We start from the raw sequence: 17,442 nt of genomic DNA on the forward strand, positions 1-17,442 counted from the left end.
AATATGATATGAGCTTTGCCTGGTAGTCCAATAAAGATTGCCCATAAGAATTATTTATTTTTTTAATAATTATAACAAACAAAAAGTAAAAATATTATGTAATACATCTCAGTCAACTGAGTGCTAGATGTATTATACACACAGAAAGAAATATTAGTATTCGCACTAAAAGACTAAATATTTTTTAAATCTAATCTGGGAGTAAACCAAAAATATTTCCATCACTTTTCAGTGTGTAGCATATACGGTGTCCTGAAATAACTGGCTTATATTTTGGTAGGTAATATTCTTGCGTTACAGGCAGAAAAAAAGATAATGAACAGTATCTTCAATGCCTTCTAAACATAATAAGAAATTTTTAAATTATCTATGGATATTAGTATGGAAAAAAGATATAGACATCCTGTTCTAAACAACCTGATCTATTAATATTTGAAAATTTAATAAGATTTGACGTATTAACAAATTCAAGCGTTTTTGACATATTAACCATTCAGAATTATTTCTCTTTACACCTAATATTAGCTATTTTTATTTAAAAAAAAATATTTTTAAACTCTTTTACCATATACTAATCAGACAGAGCTCTTGTGCAATTGTCATACCGTGCTGGCAAGCGAAACCTTGGGTCGGCGTTTACATGTATAGGAGTGAATTGCTATGGGAATCTAGAAAGTCGGAGAGAGCAAAAATACGAAGTATTTATTACATAACCTAGATTCCATGCTGATGGGAAATACTTGCCTTCTGTCTTTATTCAGTACATCTTATTTTGCTAAGCGTGTTGGCCGTACTCTTCGTACACACGAAAATCAGCACCCAAGACCAGAAATGCCAGCCTTAGTATAGTTATATATAGATAGTTTATATAGTACTGTTAATGTTTTTAAACTAAGACTTTGTTGAGATTTGTGATTTTTGAAGTATATTCATTAGTAATTCTGCAACAATAAATAATTTTTCATAATTTCTAGGGCTAGGATTCACTATTTGTTTTAACCGGTTAATTTTGATATCTAACAATTCTTTGAGATTTGCAAAGCTGTTTTCCATTTTTATAATTTGTACCTTACTTCTCTATTTTGCAAGTTTGATTGTGGTATATTTTATAATATTTAACATGCACTTAGTCTCGTCGATTATCATTGAATGAACCTAAGAAGAGAGTCAAATAGTTTTTTTAATATTTATACACTGAAGACGAAAGATATATTTTTGTGACGGCGTTTTTTGTGACTATTTTGTATTCGTTTTGTTTATTTTGTATAGCGTATCATAAGGAAAAGCATTACGATATAATGACGAAATGGCGTGTCTGTATAGTATATGGTCTAGATTTAAAAACAAATGGCGTCTTATAATTATCGTGGTCTTTTTATTCAGTAAATGATATAAAATCAGTCGGCCTTTAAAAACTAAACCAAGCAAACCGATAATGCGACATCTCTATTGAACTACTCGAACTACCAAGATCAATATACAACTTGCATCCTCTCAGCGATGATAGGTCACAGAATGTCAGTTTCGTATACTTTCTTCTGACCTTCCTGGTTCAAAACATCTTTGTTTTCGGTAGCGTTGTTGCTCTTATCGTCGAAACTAGGATTTTCCCTGTCCATGTCGGACGTAGCGTTGGTTAGGGTAACTTTATTAACAAGCGAGGCGTTGGTGTTGGGTATGTTTGTCAGGGAACCGGTGATCTGAGAGGTGGCCAGTTGTAAGCCCATTTTCTGTAGAAGGTTTGATTCGCTTCCTGTTTTCTTTAGTAGTTGATCGGGAGCTGGAGGTATGACAGTTAGGGTGTTGTTACCTCGCTGGAGTTGTTGCAGTCTGGCGTACTGTTCCTGGAGAGCTTTCTGTTTCTTCAACAGTTCCTGATGCCTCTGTTCCAGTTCTTCTTTCCTCGTTTTCTTCGTGCCGTCTTGCGAGTTGACGCTCTCGCAACTGCTCGAGTTGCTTGCCGATATTACATCGCTGTCGCTGTTGGGTATTTGAAGATTCGAGCCTATATTCCTAGGAAGGGTTTGAGATTTGTTCGAGTCCTTGATACTAGATCGGTTGGGCACGTTGCGCCTGAGCGTTTGTAGGCCTAGGTTCTGAGTGGCTTGCTCGAACTGGGACATGGGCTTCTCCATATTCTGCACGTTCTGGATATGTTGGAGTCCCGCAGACGCGACGGATCTAGGAGGTAAACTCGGAGACGTAGGAGAGGCTAGGGGAGATTTCGAGCTGGTCCTTGGAGGAGGAGGGGGAGGAATCCTCTTCCCCGAAACCACGTGCTGGAGGAGTTCCGTGTTGCGTTCAGGTATCGGGGGTTTGCTGGCGGTTTTGGTCGGTTGGAGCGGTTGAATTGGGGGACTGTTATCCGTGTCCGAGCCGCTAGGATACGAATGCAGTCGCCGGAGACTCCCTGTGGTGGTGCTGACGGTGAGGTTGTTGCTGGGCAGGAACGAGGCCGAGTCCATGCTGCCCTTGCGGCCGATCTCGGCCATCTGTGGCGGCCTGGAGGTAGGGGCGACGCCCTTGGCGGGGATGGCGGGAGGCTCGGAGCTTTCGGAGGAGGAGCGGGTGCCGGGGTGCGGCTTGGAGAAGGTCTGCAGCTCGTCTAGCAGAGCGTCGAGCGCGTTCTCCGGACGCTGGGAACTGTCGGAGGAGGCACTGGAGCATTCTCCCCCGAGGACGAGCGACCCCAAGCGTGGAGCGGTAGGGGGCTACAAGGAATTTATATCATTCATTAATTTTATCGAAGAAAATTGCTACTGATAAATCCAGAATATATTTTTATCTAATCTACTACATATAGAAAATGACAAATTATTTTATATAAATGTTGTAAATTGATCCTTGAAATTTTAGTTGAATGTTGTATTTATATGTAGATATACTAGATAACTTTCTTCACTCTACTTTTTACATCTTATATTAGCTATTTTTATTAAAAATGTATTTTTAATATCTTTAATCATATACTAATTAGACTCTTGTTGCTATCATTTTTTTGCACTTCCCCTAGCTTGACTAATTTTTCAGATTATGAGAGTAGGGATAGTTTATATCGTTGCCTTCCACACAAGGTGCCGTAACTAATATTTTGAAAATTTTAGAGTAACGCGAAAAAAAATCTTTTAGTGTGATCTAATAGTCTCCACAGAGTCGTAACTGTAACAGCAAAGGCACTTATACTGTAGCAGACAAAATAAATGGCGTAAAACTTAATTTTTTATATCACATTAAAAAATCGTTTTTCTGCTCTACTGTAAACTTTTCACGATATAATACTGCAAAATATTTAAACTAAAAATTTGTACACATTTGTGATTTTGCAAGTATATATTCATTAGTAGCCTCCAATAACAATCCAATTACGTTATATTCAAGTGGATATACAAAATAACTGATATAGTAGATTAAATAAAAATATCTTCTATTATTATAATTAATGAGATAAATCATCAACCTGATCCATTCACATTTTGTGGTCAAATCATTAATTCTTTCTTTGTATTATAATTATTGTATGTGTGACAATAAGGAATAAGTTTAATTTAGTTTTAAAAATTCATATATATTAACTTGTTCTTTAAGTTCACACAAAAAATTTTAATAACTGAGTTTAACTTTATTAATTTTTATATTTATTAAAAGACGTATAGGAGATTTTATTTATTAGAAAATATTAAATATAATATCAGAGTTGCTGATTTAAACAATTGAAATTATTACAACTAAATTTAAAATTAAAACGAATATCATGAATATACTGTTTCGAACAGGCAACAACGATGACGTCTACCTACAGAAACACAACGTTTCTGAATGTGTTCCACAACAAAATAAATTTTCAGGACAAAAATGTATTATTTTAGGTACCTATTTACTTTTGCCTTTTGAGGAACACATTTCAACTTAATGGGAAGGGCCTACAACGATAAGGGTAAAATAATATCAGAGCAGAGTTAATAAAGCTGATAAAGTTTCAAAACAACTAGAAAAATCATTATTTTATTTATAAAACACTTATTTATAAAACAACATTTATATTTTTATGTTCTTTTGAAACTTCAAAAATAAAATAAAACAAAAAAGGGTTACCTTTTAAAAAAATATTAATTGCAAACAAACATCACTACTCATGAGGTAATTCCAATAGCTCCAATAACTAAAACAATTTCAACAATAAATAAAAAAACTTTTTTTTTCATAATTTCTATGGCTATGATTAACAATTATTAGTGTATGCAGGTTAGTATGACGTCTAACAAAAAGCATTCGTTGAGGTTTTGTAAAGTTGTTCTCTGTTTTTATTTCATCATAATTTATCAGGAAAATATTGTAACTTTTATAGGCTGGCTCAAAAAAGTGTGAGTGAATCGGGGTATTTTTTTTAAATGGAACACTCTGTATATTATTGGATTTTTGGCTTTCTTTCAGATCACTTTACATAATCCTAAGATATGATTAAATATATTTCGTTAATTTCAGAGATATTAATAAATAAATAAAAAATATATTATTTCTCGGCCTTTCTTAAAGAAATGATTAAAAATACAAGAACTGTCCTGAATACAAGAACTGTATTAGGTATTTAGTTTAGGTGGTCTATACTTACTTTGCTATAAATATCGTAATATTATATCATACAGGGTGTTCTTCTAAATTCTACGCCAAATTTTCTAAAATATAAAATAATTTTTCTTGTTTTTTTTAAACGGTGTTTATTACAGTGTATATTATTTTTTTTATTATATGGAGAGTTAGAAAATGAACATTTTTGTATTCAAAACGTTAAAATTTTTAATGGTTTCGCAGATACATGCAGTATTATTTCATATGGCTCTTTCAAGGGTAAAATACGAGAGAAAAATCATTGGGTAGCTTTGATAAAAATTTACTGTGGAAAATGCCTGTGAAATATAAAACCGCAAATATTTGCGAAACTGTTAAAAATGTTGAAATACTCCTAAATACCAAAATGTTTATTTTTAATTCTTGATCTATTTATAAAACAATATACATGGTCTTCCGTTAAAAAAAACGAAGAAAAATTATTTTATATTTTAGAAAGTTTGGCGTAGAATTTTGAACATTCTGTATGATTTACGATTATCATATTTATAGCAAAACAAGTACAGACCATCTAAAGTAAATACCTAATATAGTTTTGATTTTAGGACAGTTCTTGTATTTTTAATAATTTCTTTAAGAAATGCCGAAAAAATATATTTTTTTATTAATTAATCTTTGAAACTGGCGAAATATATTTACTCATATCTTAGGATTATGTAAAGTGATCTGATAGGAAGCCGAAAATGCAATAATATACAGGGTATAACGTTTAAAAAAAATCATGCCGATCCACTCATACATTTTTGAGCCACTCTATAGAAGTTAAAATATTTTCCTGAAATATATCCTAGTACGTACTTCAGGTTTGCACTTAAATAAAATTGACAAGTTTTTTATTCTAGGCCATTTTATTCACAGCCATTATTCAATGTTTATTATTTATACAACTTTTTTCGTTTAAAAAAAGAGTTTTTTTTTAATCAGAGAACATCTTATAACGTGCATCGTCATGATGGAAAATGACAAATATCTTAAAATCTTACCATTTAGATCGTGCCACGTAGGCAAAAATTATACACACACAGTTAAAGGTTACTAAGAAAAAAATTGCATGCTGCGTGCAACACAAAAACAATTAAAAAATCAAAAAAAACTGGTCTGTTCGTGCAATATTTAAACAAAAACAAAAAATATCTTTCCCTTATAGTAAGGTCGAAATCTGCGAACCTTGTTACACCTACTCCAAGTAATCATAAAAAACCTTTACTTTGTTTTACAAAAGTCAATAAGCAAAATAAGCTACACTAAAAGCTACTGCATCGAATAATAATAATAATATAATTTCATATTCTACTCATCTGAAATTTTACTTCTACGAATCCAAAACGAAAATAAAAATAAACAAAACAAGTAATTTAGATATAAAAAAATAAACAAAAAACAATAATAAATACAGTAACTTGGGGAATATCAGCTATATATAAAAATGTATAATATACTTTTGCTGGTTACTACTACAGTAATTTTTCAAACAAGGTATTAATACAGAAGCAGTATAATAGGTACCTAATAAACGTGTGGAACCAATAATACAATAATGCATTAAATCCCAATTTAATAGTAGTGCACTATCGATTCTGAGATGAGATGACTATCGAAGTGCTTCAAAAGAAAAAAGAAAAAGAAGATATGATATCGTAGCGATTTTTTGTTGTTTTTTTTTCTTTTTTGTAAATGAGGAACAACATTTCCAATGACACCTTACTATAAGGAAAAGGCTAGTAAACATTTAAGATTTAGAAGCATTCTAGTCAAAAATTTATTGGTCTTTTTTTCGTTTAAAGAATATGTGATATTTGGAAATGAAGAGCAAAAGAAAAGCTTAATAATTATATGCTATATTTATTTTTCTGTAAGTTCTGTATAATGAGGTACTTGTATATTTAAAATGTTCCTTGAACAAGATATTATTGCACAGTTTTATTGCAGAGAATTATAGTCATCAGATAAATCATCATAATTAAAAAAATTGATTTAATAAACTGCCCGGCAAATTAAATACCACAGCAATTTTTTTACTCATTTTCAACGAGTTGTAACTTTGAAAATAATGGACCAATTTTGTTGATTTTTTAGCATATTAAAGATCGTTTTTCGTAGATTGATCTGATTTTTCTAAATTTTGTATGAGCTTTAGTTTTCTATGATATACGGGGTGTGAAAAAAAGGAATGTAATTTTTGTGTTGCTGCCATTTTGCCAAAAAACAAAATTTAACCAGAATTATAAGTTCTGGGTATAGCTAAGACTAATATATCGGGACGTATTTGGAATGTTTACGATAACTGATCTGGAATAAAGAATAATCAATTTTTACACTAACTTGTATTTTTTCTACCTTTCTTAAGAGATATACTAACAAAACTGAAATTAACTTTAAAATTGTAGGATATTCGTTACTTGTACAATGTGAAATTAAAAAAGAAACTACTAAGTTGCAGCTAAACTACAGATTTTTAGACACAAAAAGAGTTTTTACAAAAATATCAAATACGTGTCGAGCTTTTATATTAACCTTATGGGCTGTTCAGAATATTAAAAAAAAATAATTTTACTTTCTCGCTGGTCGTATTTTTAAGAGATCCTGTATTAAACTGCGTTAGTTAAATCACTTTTTTTTAATTTCACATTGTAAAAGTAACGAATATCAAGTCAGAGTAAAAAATACAAGTCAGAGTAAAAATTCCAAATACGTCCCGAGATAGTAGTCTTAGCTATACCCAGAACTTATAATTCTAGTTAAATTTTGCTTTTTAGCAAAATGGCAGCAACACAAAAATTACAAAAATTACATTCCTTTTTTTCACACCCTGTATATCATAGAAAACTAAATCTCATGCAAAATTTAAAAAAATCAGATCAATCTACGAAAAACGATCTTTAATATGCTAAAAAAATCAACAAAATTGGTCCATTTTTTTCAAAATTACAACTCGTTGAAAATGAGTAAAAAAATTGCTGTGGTATTTAATTTGACGGGCAGTTTATATTCATAAACACCTTTAAAATTATCCTGTATTTTAAAGTTCAATCTACAGGGTAGTCCGAACTGTATTTGGGAAACTTTGGCAGCATATTCTGCAGATAAAAATAAGTAAAAAAGTTCGTATAAATGTATGTCCTAAAATGCTTACTTTCAGAGATACAGGGTGTAGAAGTTTCATTTTTATTCCGATTTTTTCCAAATAATTTCTGGAGTAACATCAATATTTGGATGAAAATTGGTGTCTAGGAATTTTTTGACATGAGAAATATCATTTTGATGTCAATATGACTCCTACTTGTAGACGGCGCCACCTACGTATTTTTTTAACTAGTTTGAAGAGTACTAACTTTTCGTCCGTACCTGAATAAAAAGTACAGAATAAAAAATACATTTACGACGTTTTTACCTAAAAAGGTTTCTTAGTAAAAATCGCTACGCTAATGGTTCTCGAGATATTTGGAATCGAAACTATCAATACCTATCATCATTGACATAAATTAAACATGTCGACTATATAGTGATTAGACTGAAATCATAAATTAAAAATGTTTTTGTGCCAAAAGTTGAACAACAACGTTGTTTTATCATCTTTTTTTCCCAGAAAAATTTATAAATAATTTAAAAAAAATAAGAATTTCCCAAGTTTATTATTTCAGTCAAATAACTATCTACTCTCAACGTGATTATTTTTTTTATCAACAATGACATGTATTGACTGTTTCCATTCTAAATATCTTGAGATCGGTTGCTCGTAGCGATTTTTACCAAGATACATTTTTATTGAAAAGTCACGGAAATTTATATTTTTCACTCCGTGTTTTATACAGGCCACTCTTCAAAACAGTTAAAACACATGTAAGTGGCGCCCCCTACAAATAGGAGTCATATTGACATCAAAATCCCCCAAATGTCTCATGTCAAAAACTCCCATACACTAACTTTCATCGAAATATTGACGTTACTTCATAAATTATTTGGAAAAAATCGAAATTTGTGCACCCTGTATGTCCGAAACTAAGTCATTTTAGGACATACATTTATACGAACTTTCTTACTTATTTTTATCCGCAGAATATGCTGCCGAAGTTTTCGGAATACAGTTCAGACCACCCTGTATATTGTTCTAGTGGACTGATTTTGATATCATAATAGCAATTTGTAGCAAAATATTTTGACTTTTATTCAAATACGAATAGTCAAAAACAAAGTCTCCAATGTGTCTATTATACGAGGGTAAACAAAATGTTACTTTAGCGGAAGATTGGAACACCTTGTGGAATGGTTTAACAAAATAAGTAATTTGAAAACCACTTTATCATGACGGTGCATTTTTCTCCATAGTTTGTTTTTCCGTTCATGTAATTTTTTTGTTGTTAGCAAAGACTTACAGCTATTTTAGCACTAAAAGAATATCTTTGGTTTTGGTCATCATCACAATTTATGAAATATAGTTTATTGTTTTTTCGAATGTCACACATGCAAAAATCTTAATATTATTTTTTGTTGGCATTTACTTTAGGAGAAATTGCTATTAATTAATGATAAATCCAAATTGATCACTATCATGTTCAATTAAAGCAACAATAGCTGGTACAACTTCTGGACTTAAAGTCGTCTCTTCATCTCTGCTAGAGTAACTGCCAAGAAAGAATAATATTACAACTTTTTAGTGACTTTGACATTACAAAAACAATAATCACTACTTCATACGTGTGGTGATGAGTACCCAAATAGAGGCATGCTTTTAATGCTAAAATTTTTATTAATTGTTACCCCACCCCCCAAATATTTACAAGACAAATATCTCCAACAAAAAAGCTAATGAGATGAATCAAAAACAAATTGTCGAGAAAAGATTCACCTTGATGATAAAACGGGTTTTAAATTCCTTACTTTAAAGTCAATAATGTGATTTTTAAGGAAAATTTGTAAAGAAATAACAATTATAACAACATTAATTGTGCTTAGCTACAGTACGATCAAATATAAATGATCCCAGAGTAAATATTGAAATGATATTTTAGTGTTAGCTGTACTACATATATCTGTAAAATACTTGACAGTATCAGTGAGTTGTTTGAAATCATAGTTAAACATTAAAACGACAATGTAAGAAAAAATCGTAATTTTTTAATACTTGTTTCTTATTTAAACACTCGTTATATTTTTATATCGTAGTTTTAACTTTAACTATAGATTTAAATACTTCATTTTTATACTTGATAGTAATATTTGTTGTTATTACTTTCAAGAATACTAGTGACCTATATAATATGCTTTTTCTTTCTTCGTTTGTAACTGATTAAATAATATTAGATAGAAACAAACATTGTTTTATTTTATACATCATAAATTATGTGTCCTCAACAAGTACCTCACACTTACACAAACAAAATATAAAAGCAATATTTTACAAAATTACGTTGCTTAACAGGTGTGGATTAAAGGTTAATAAAAATAAAAATGTGCACAATATATTTGCATCGTAAAACCAAAATCTATTCTAAATTATTTACACTTTCCCTTCGTTAATAATTAAAAAACATAGCATTACAATTTTGGTTTTATGACTACAAATATAAATAAAAATTTGCTCGAAAATGTCTGATGCAATTTTGTAAAGTGCTCGAAGTGCAAAATGGAAATTGACAATATAGGAAAATTAGATCAAAAAAATATACACAATATTATCTAGACCAATAAATTAAAAACTATAATACCGACTCAAGAACCATATATAAAAAACGAATATGTATCCATTTATCAAAATAAAATATGTAATATATATTTATTCCAAAGAAAACAGTCATGAATATAAAAATATAATAATAATAATATTAAGGCAAGCATTAAAATAAAACGGATATCTGTTATTACTCGTGAGTGGATATAGCTTCTTTGAAGTTGGAACTCCATTTCCAGTCGTACTACAATAGTTGTGTGGCAAAAAATACATGTTTTTATCAATAATACTGGGGAATAAGGGATATATAACGCAAAGATTAAGTTGTGGATCATAATTCGGTGGTACGTGATTGTCATTTCTTTGTTGGAAAAAAAAATGAAAAATTTTGGAGTTTTACAAGCATATCGTTGATGAATTATAATTACTATTATTTTATTTTATGTGTTTTATTAAATTGGAACAAGAATTATGTTATTGTAACAACGTTCTTTAAATATATGGACTTATTTAATTATATTTCTTAAATATATGTTCTTTAAATATAAGAAATATACAGGTACGGACGAAAAGTTATTACCGCTTCAAACCAGTTATAATGTTCATATGTAGGCGGCGCCCTCTACAAGTAGGAGGCATGTTGACATCAAAATTAAATTTCTCATGTGAAAAAATTCCAAAACACCAATTTTCATCAAAATATTGCCGTTACTTAATATTTTTCGGAAAAAAATCGAAATAAAAATGAAACTTCTACACCCTGTATCTCCGAAACTAAGCATTTTAGGACATACATTTATACAAACTTTTTTACTTATTTTTATCTGCAGAATATGCAGCCGAAATTTCCGGAATACAGTTCAGACGCCCCTGTATACTGTTTTCGTCAAAAAGTACTTAGCTAATAAATGGTAAAAATTATTACCTACTGAATAATCTAAAAAAATGAAAATTATTTATATTTCTTCAAAGATATCCTTGTAAACATCTTCAAAAATACGTAATTATGTACAGTGTATAAAGCAGCTTTGTTTTACAAAATCTTTTTCATATTATAAGCTAATAAATTTGCTTTCTGTGCACAAAATGTCTGTTAGTAGTAAAATTCAAACTATATATGGTAAGTATTTTTAGAAAATAAAATAAAAAACGTGATTAATGTAATCGGCAGGGTAAGTAAAAATGCATCTACAGCACAGGATATTATGTCGTTCTATTGACCATATTCGCAAAACAATATTACCAACATTTGCAGGTTGTAATTCGATCTGTTTCTGTACAATGCTTCGCCTTGCACGTTAGCGTATAAACGATCATTACTAAATTAGTTTATACAGAGTGGTTAAGCAATAAACAGAGTTTGTTTTTCTGACTTAACTTTATATTTTGCAAACTTGGAAACTCGTTTTTATAAAGTATATACATATTACTACTAGCGTGTACCAGCGACTTCGTTCCCGTCGAATTAATCATTTGTAATGGTGATGATAAAGCAAAGCAAGAATTTCCATTAACATACAAACTGGATAAAATTTTCTCACATTTATGTCAGCATGAGAAAAACAATATGGCGATATTACGTAAAAAAAACAAACAAATTATGCTTGTCCAAGAGTTTTCCAGAAAGACTAACCGTTTTTTAAATAACAAATATTCTAATATTTGAGGGGCGTTTTCACCCTCTTGGAATTTGAGATTGGAGAAACCTCTCCTTATCGAACCTCTACACCCCACAGTCAATCCGTTTGCCAAAAAATCAGCTTTAAACGTCAAGCAGTTTAAGCAGAATCGTGATTACTCAATGGTCATATTTTATGAAACACCCTGTATACATTTATAAAAATCTTAAAATATGTAAAACAACAAAATAAAATATACGTGTTTAAGAGTTTTTACGAAAACTCACCGGTTTTTAAATAAAAATATTTTAATATTTGAGGGATAGTTTCACCCCCTTAGAATTCGAATTTCGAAAAATCCCTTCTTATCGAACCTCTACACCCTAAAGTCAATCTGTTTTCCAAAAATCAGCTTTTTACGTCAAACGCTTTAAGCAGGATCGTGATAAATCAATGACCAGATTTTTCGAAACACCCTGTATACATTTTTAAAAAATCTTAAAATTTGTAAAAAAACAAAATAAAATATACGTGTTTAAGTGTTTTTTCGGAAACTTGACCATTTTTAAAATAAAAAATATTGTAATATTTGAGGGGTGGTTTCACCCTCTTGGAACTGGAATTTCGAAAAATCCCTTCTTATCGAACCTCTACACCCTAGAATCAACCTGTATGCCAAAACTGAGCTTCTTACGTTGAGTGGTTTGAGCAGGATCGTGATTAATCAGTATGTCAGTCACTTAAGGATTTTATATATTAGTATAGATAATTAATTTATATTTGTTTCTTAGAATCTTTTGATTAAAAGAAAATAAGTAAAAGTGGGCAACGCTGTGCCGGTCAAACTTAATCATGTGACTAAATGTTTATTTGACATGAACTTTAAATTGGTTTGTCCAAAATTGTTTAAATTTAGCATGTGTATTTAGCATAGGCAGACCTTTAAAAAATTTCTGAAGAAAATCATGACTAATTTTCTTATTCATTTAATAAAATCAGATTAATTATAAGACCACTCTGTACAAACGTTCCGCAAACAACATGCAAAACAAATTTATACAGAAATAGAGACGCTCTGAAAAAAAACACGATTTTCAAATTATGTCGAGTGAAAAAAAATTAAATAGGTCAACCGTTTGATTCTATAGTTCTTTGTTTACAAATATGATCAATGACGAAGGTATAAATAGCTAAGGTAACATTGGAAATGCGTGTAACACGTTGTGGAAATCACGTTTGTTTTTAACGTTTATGGTAAAGTTTTTACTTTTTTTGAAAGAATCCATGGACGAGAATCAATTTGTATATAGAAAAATAAGCTGTTTCTAGCAAAATTGAAAAAAAATATTATTTTTGTTCTTATTAGAACACAGCTTACTATTTAGCTCATTGGTCAATTGTCGGAAAATTTGTCTATAAGTATAGAACTAATAAAAATGTTTTTTTGTTAGATTCTTAACTTACCTAGTTGATATCTGGATTTATTTTTTTTTATTTCTGTTGCAAATATTTAAAAAATGCAGAAATAAAGCTGAAGATTTGTGAAAAAATATGTATCTGTGACTGTTTTGAGTTGCGGTGGTTATTTACTTAAAATTGTCAACACACAAAATAAATTAATTATTAAACAAACAAAAAAAAAAGTAATATAATTAAAATGTAATATTTATTATTATAATATAATCATATAATATAACAAATATCCAAAGGTAAAACAGAAAAAATAGTATAAAAAAAAACAAAGAAATGTTTATCACGTATGTCAAGATTGTGAAAAAGATAACATATCCTAGAAAGGCCCATACCTAGCAGGGTACATGGGCCTTACTAGGAACGTTTACGAATCTTGAAAATACGAACACCTAGTTTTTAGCTAGAGAAAATTGAAACAATGTTTTATGTTTACATTATTCTTTATAATGGTCATTCAACTTTTTATCTAAAAAAACATTTTGGCCTTACAAAGCACAAAGCAATAAGAAGGCCATTATAGGTATTTTTTATTTTTGTAATTTCATTCTAAAACGCATTGTTGCAACTTATTTGTTGCCGATATATTACTCATTACTATAATTTTTAAATAATTTCCATTAATATATTTTGAGGTAAACGATTGTGTTGAGGGAAAGTTCGTTGAGTTTTTTAAAGAAGATTATAATATGTTAAGCATTTAATTTTTCGTTTAAATGAAAGAGCTTTTTATGTAGTTTTAATAAAAGCGGATATTTTGAATATTACAATAATTAAGGGATAAAAAATTCTGAATACAATTTGCATTTTTGATACATAATTTTTGTTACTGAAATGTTACTAAAAACTGTTTCACTTATTATTTCGATGTACACAGTAAACGTATTTTTTGAAAAGTATAAACTTCGAAATGAACAAATGTCACTTGTTATACAGGGTGAGTCTTAAATAAGTGCAAATATTATATAGGTAGTATATTTCGACCCCAGAAACACGATAAGATTTTTTGCGAAAAATTTTTTTTGGAAAATTTGGAATTTTATAAAAAAATTTGGAAAATTTCTTAGTTTTTAGCTAAAAAACATAATGTATTGATAATATGGCAATATAGGTAGTAGATTATAAATTTACAAGAAAGAAAACCCAGAACAGATCCAGTGGTTCTCAAAATTTAGAATATTGGAACAATACAATAATTTGATAAAAACTATCGGTCTTTAAACTGGGTAAAAATATCGATCAAAATTACATATATAGTAAAACTGAAACAACTCACAACGTATATATACAAATTGATTCTCCGCCAACAATATTATACATGCGATATAATACATCTCGACCGGACGAGATCGACAAAATTACATCACAACTCCGCCACAGTATATATACCAATAATTAAAGTGTTCTAAGTCTACGTTACCTTGCTGTGGGTGGACGAGGGGGTGACGGGGGGCGTGTCCCCCGCCCCCGGGGACAGCCTGCTGTCGCTGTTCGAGTTTGAGCAGGGTAATCGTTGTTCTTGAACACTGGCCAGTCTGTAAAGGGAGTACAAGTTTAATCTTAATTGGCTAGGGGACTCGGGCAAAGCACAGTAGTTCTGTTGGTCAAAGGACGAAAAATCAAAAATTAATCTCGTATTATTGTGCTATTGTCAAGACTTAAATCTAGGCCAACTTGGATTTATATCAATTTGGGAAAAATTATTTCATTAAATTTTATTTTTTTAATTTCCTATATTAAACCTTTGAATAAAAAGATTAAGGAAAGAGTAGGGGATCCTACCTAGGATGGGGATCCTTGACAGTTCTATTTGACGTTTCATTTGACACATTTGAATTTGATTTAAAATTTCGTGGATTTGTCAGTCTTTACTGAGCTTATTTTATGTTATTTATTATTTACTAATACTGAGAGTTGTTTAAAGATTATATTTTTTTAAATGTAGAAGGAAATTATAGAAGAACTTAAATTAACAGTGATACTATTGCGATTTATCGAAAAAGACTAAAATAGTTGGTTGTGTAGCGTGCGGTAGATCTCGGTCAAAAATCGAGGGAAATAATGGAATAACTTTTCGCTAGTAAGTGACTATATAATATATATAGTCTGTCCAACGAGAAGATCCTTGACAGTGATAGATGTGTCTGTCATTTTAATTTCAAAGTAGTTTATTTTATTTTACAAAGAAATAGGTTGGTACAACCGGAACGCATAGCAGGAAATTAATATATTTAAAATTTGACTGACAAGTAACTTCAAAATATTGTGAAAAAAACTGTATAAAACTGAAAAAATGTAATCGAGTTATTTTATTTAATAAAAACGGTATGTGTTAATACAAAACAAACAAAAACAAGACACCACATACCAAAAAATATAAAAAACGTCAGTTTCAGGACCTATTCTTCAACGTTATGCAAACTTCGTCTGCATTTACTAATTATATTTATCAATATAACTTATGTACAAATACGAATTTGCAGTAATATTCCGCAGGAATAAATAAAACAACATAATAAAACAAACTATTAACGTTGTTTAGATTTCCTGATTCTTACGTTGGTACGACGTCGAGTCACTACCTTTTTTGCAACTGTATTGAACCATAACCTTAAATTTTAAATTTTTACCTTCATTGGTCTGTTTAATTAGACAGTTCAATGCTGTTTAATTTTTTAAAAAACTTAATTAAAATGGGACATTATTTTTCTGCATATAAAACTCCATTTATTTATACATCGACATATATTACCGATGTTTACAGCCACTCCCAGTTTTAGTATAGATTATAGTATGGCGGCACAAGCCATATTCTAGGATGACTAACTTAGGCAATCTTGCGAAGTATGGTACGTACGAAAGGCCGAACTGTAACTTTATTGGTGTATCAGTATAAGACTTTCTGCCTGGGCATCTTAATCCATAAACAACAAAGTGAAAGCCGCCATGTTGTTAATTAAGAAAATGATTCGTTCCTCCAAATAGCAATTCCTGCAAAAGATACATTAACTTGTAATAACACGAATCAAAATGCATCATCTTCCAAAACGCAGGGTATTTGACAAAGTTGTCACAAAATTATAACCTATAATTTGGCAAGACTTTGACAAACGTCAAAATCTAAAGGTGAGTTCATAGTTTGTCGTTCATCGTTGCGTCAAACCAATAAAATTGAAATACGATCTGTCATTTTTTGAAATAAACCAATAAAACTGGTTAAAACAACAATTTTGACGACTGCGATGACGATTATTCTCATTTAAACCCAAAAAAAATTAAAGAAAATTTATTAGAAACTTTTTAATTTAAAAGCCCATTAGTATTTTTCAAAGACGAAATCTGCATTTACCAATGTCAGTCGTTTGCGTCGAAATTTTTGCCTGGGTAAAAAGTTACAGAGTCGGTTAAAGTGTTCCAATAATTATGATCTTCAAACATCCTCCACTTAAAATTAAATACTTTTATTTTTTTTCCTTCACTGCCATTTGACATATGTCTCTAACTAAAGAATTTAGAAAATAATTTGACTATACCTATTTCAATTTAGGATACACAAATCGAATGTTTGTGTTAATAAATTTTTGTATTTGTCTAATTTTATTAAAAACGTTAAAGCTTTACTAAACAATTTTAATAGCCAACATTTATTAACAATGTCGTTTAAACCCAAAAATTATTCTCCAAACTAGTGCAGACTAGGGTTGGCACGAGGTTGTGCCGACGTTGCGCCCCGACGTTTGGTCGCTTGACACAACGTTGTCCCGACGTCCAAATGCTGCTTGGGACGTTTTGAATAAAATTGGAACGGCACTGATAAACCGAAATTTAAGTCGACCGTTCTAGGACCCCGTCGCGGTCTTCCTTAATTTTTTTTTTCAAAGTAATAAAAATATTAATTAAACAATTAAAACAGGCCAATCTAACGTCAGAATTCAAGGTGAAGTTCGTCGCAGGTTTCACTAGTAAGTAATTGTATAATAACCGTTACGTGTAATAAATAATATATAATACGCTTATTATAATTAATTCATGGAGTAACAGAGAGCAAGAGTAAATTTA

At 30.2% G+C, this 17,442-nt stretch overlaps 1 protein-coding gene across 15 annotated transcripts in view; it reads right to left on the reverse strand.

The window, feature by feature from the left end:
• Positions 1 to 7: 7 nt before the first annotated feature.
• Positions 8 to 17,442, reverse strand: part of LOC115874105 (coiled-coil domain-containing protein CG32809) — a 278,991-nt gene continuing 261,556 nt past the window's right edge. For 14 of the 15 annotated variants that reach the window (XM_030889181.1, XM_030889190.1, XM_030889184.1 and 11 more), the window contains 2 exons: positions 14,804 to 14,918; positions 8 to 2,711 (listed from right to left, as the gene is read on the reverse strand). In XM_030889181.1, the coding sequence (XP_030745041.1) occupies positions 1,509 to 2,711; positions 14,804 to 14,918 (1,318 nt within the window). In that variant the 3' untranslated portion in view covers positions 8 to 1,508. Of the gene's footprint in view, positions 2,712 to 10,488; positions 10,539 to 14,803; positions 14,919 to 17,442 lie in introns of all 15 variants that reach the window. The other variant, XM_030889195.1, reaches the window with a different exon arrangement.

The sequence above is a fragment of the Sitophilus oryzae genome, unplaced genomic scaffold (genome assembly GCF_002938485.1).
Source record: "Sitophilus oryzae breed Bouriz unplaced genomic scaffold, Soryzae_2.0 scaffold_1227_pilon_pilon, whole genome shotgun sequence".
NCBI classification, from domain to species: Eukaryota; Metazoa; Arthropoda; class Insecta; order Coleoptera; family Curculionidae; genus Sitophilus; species Sitophilus oryzae.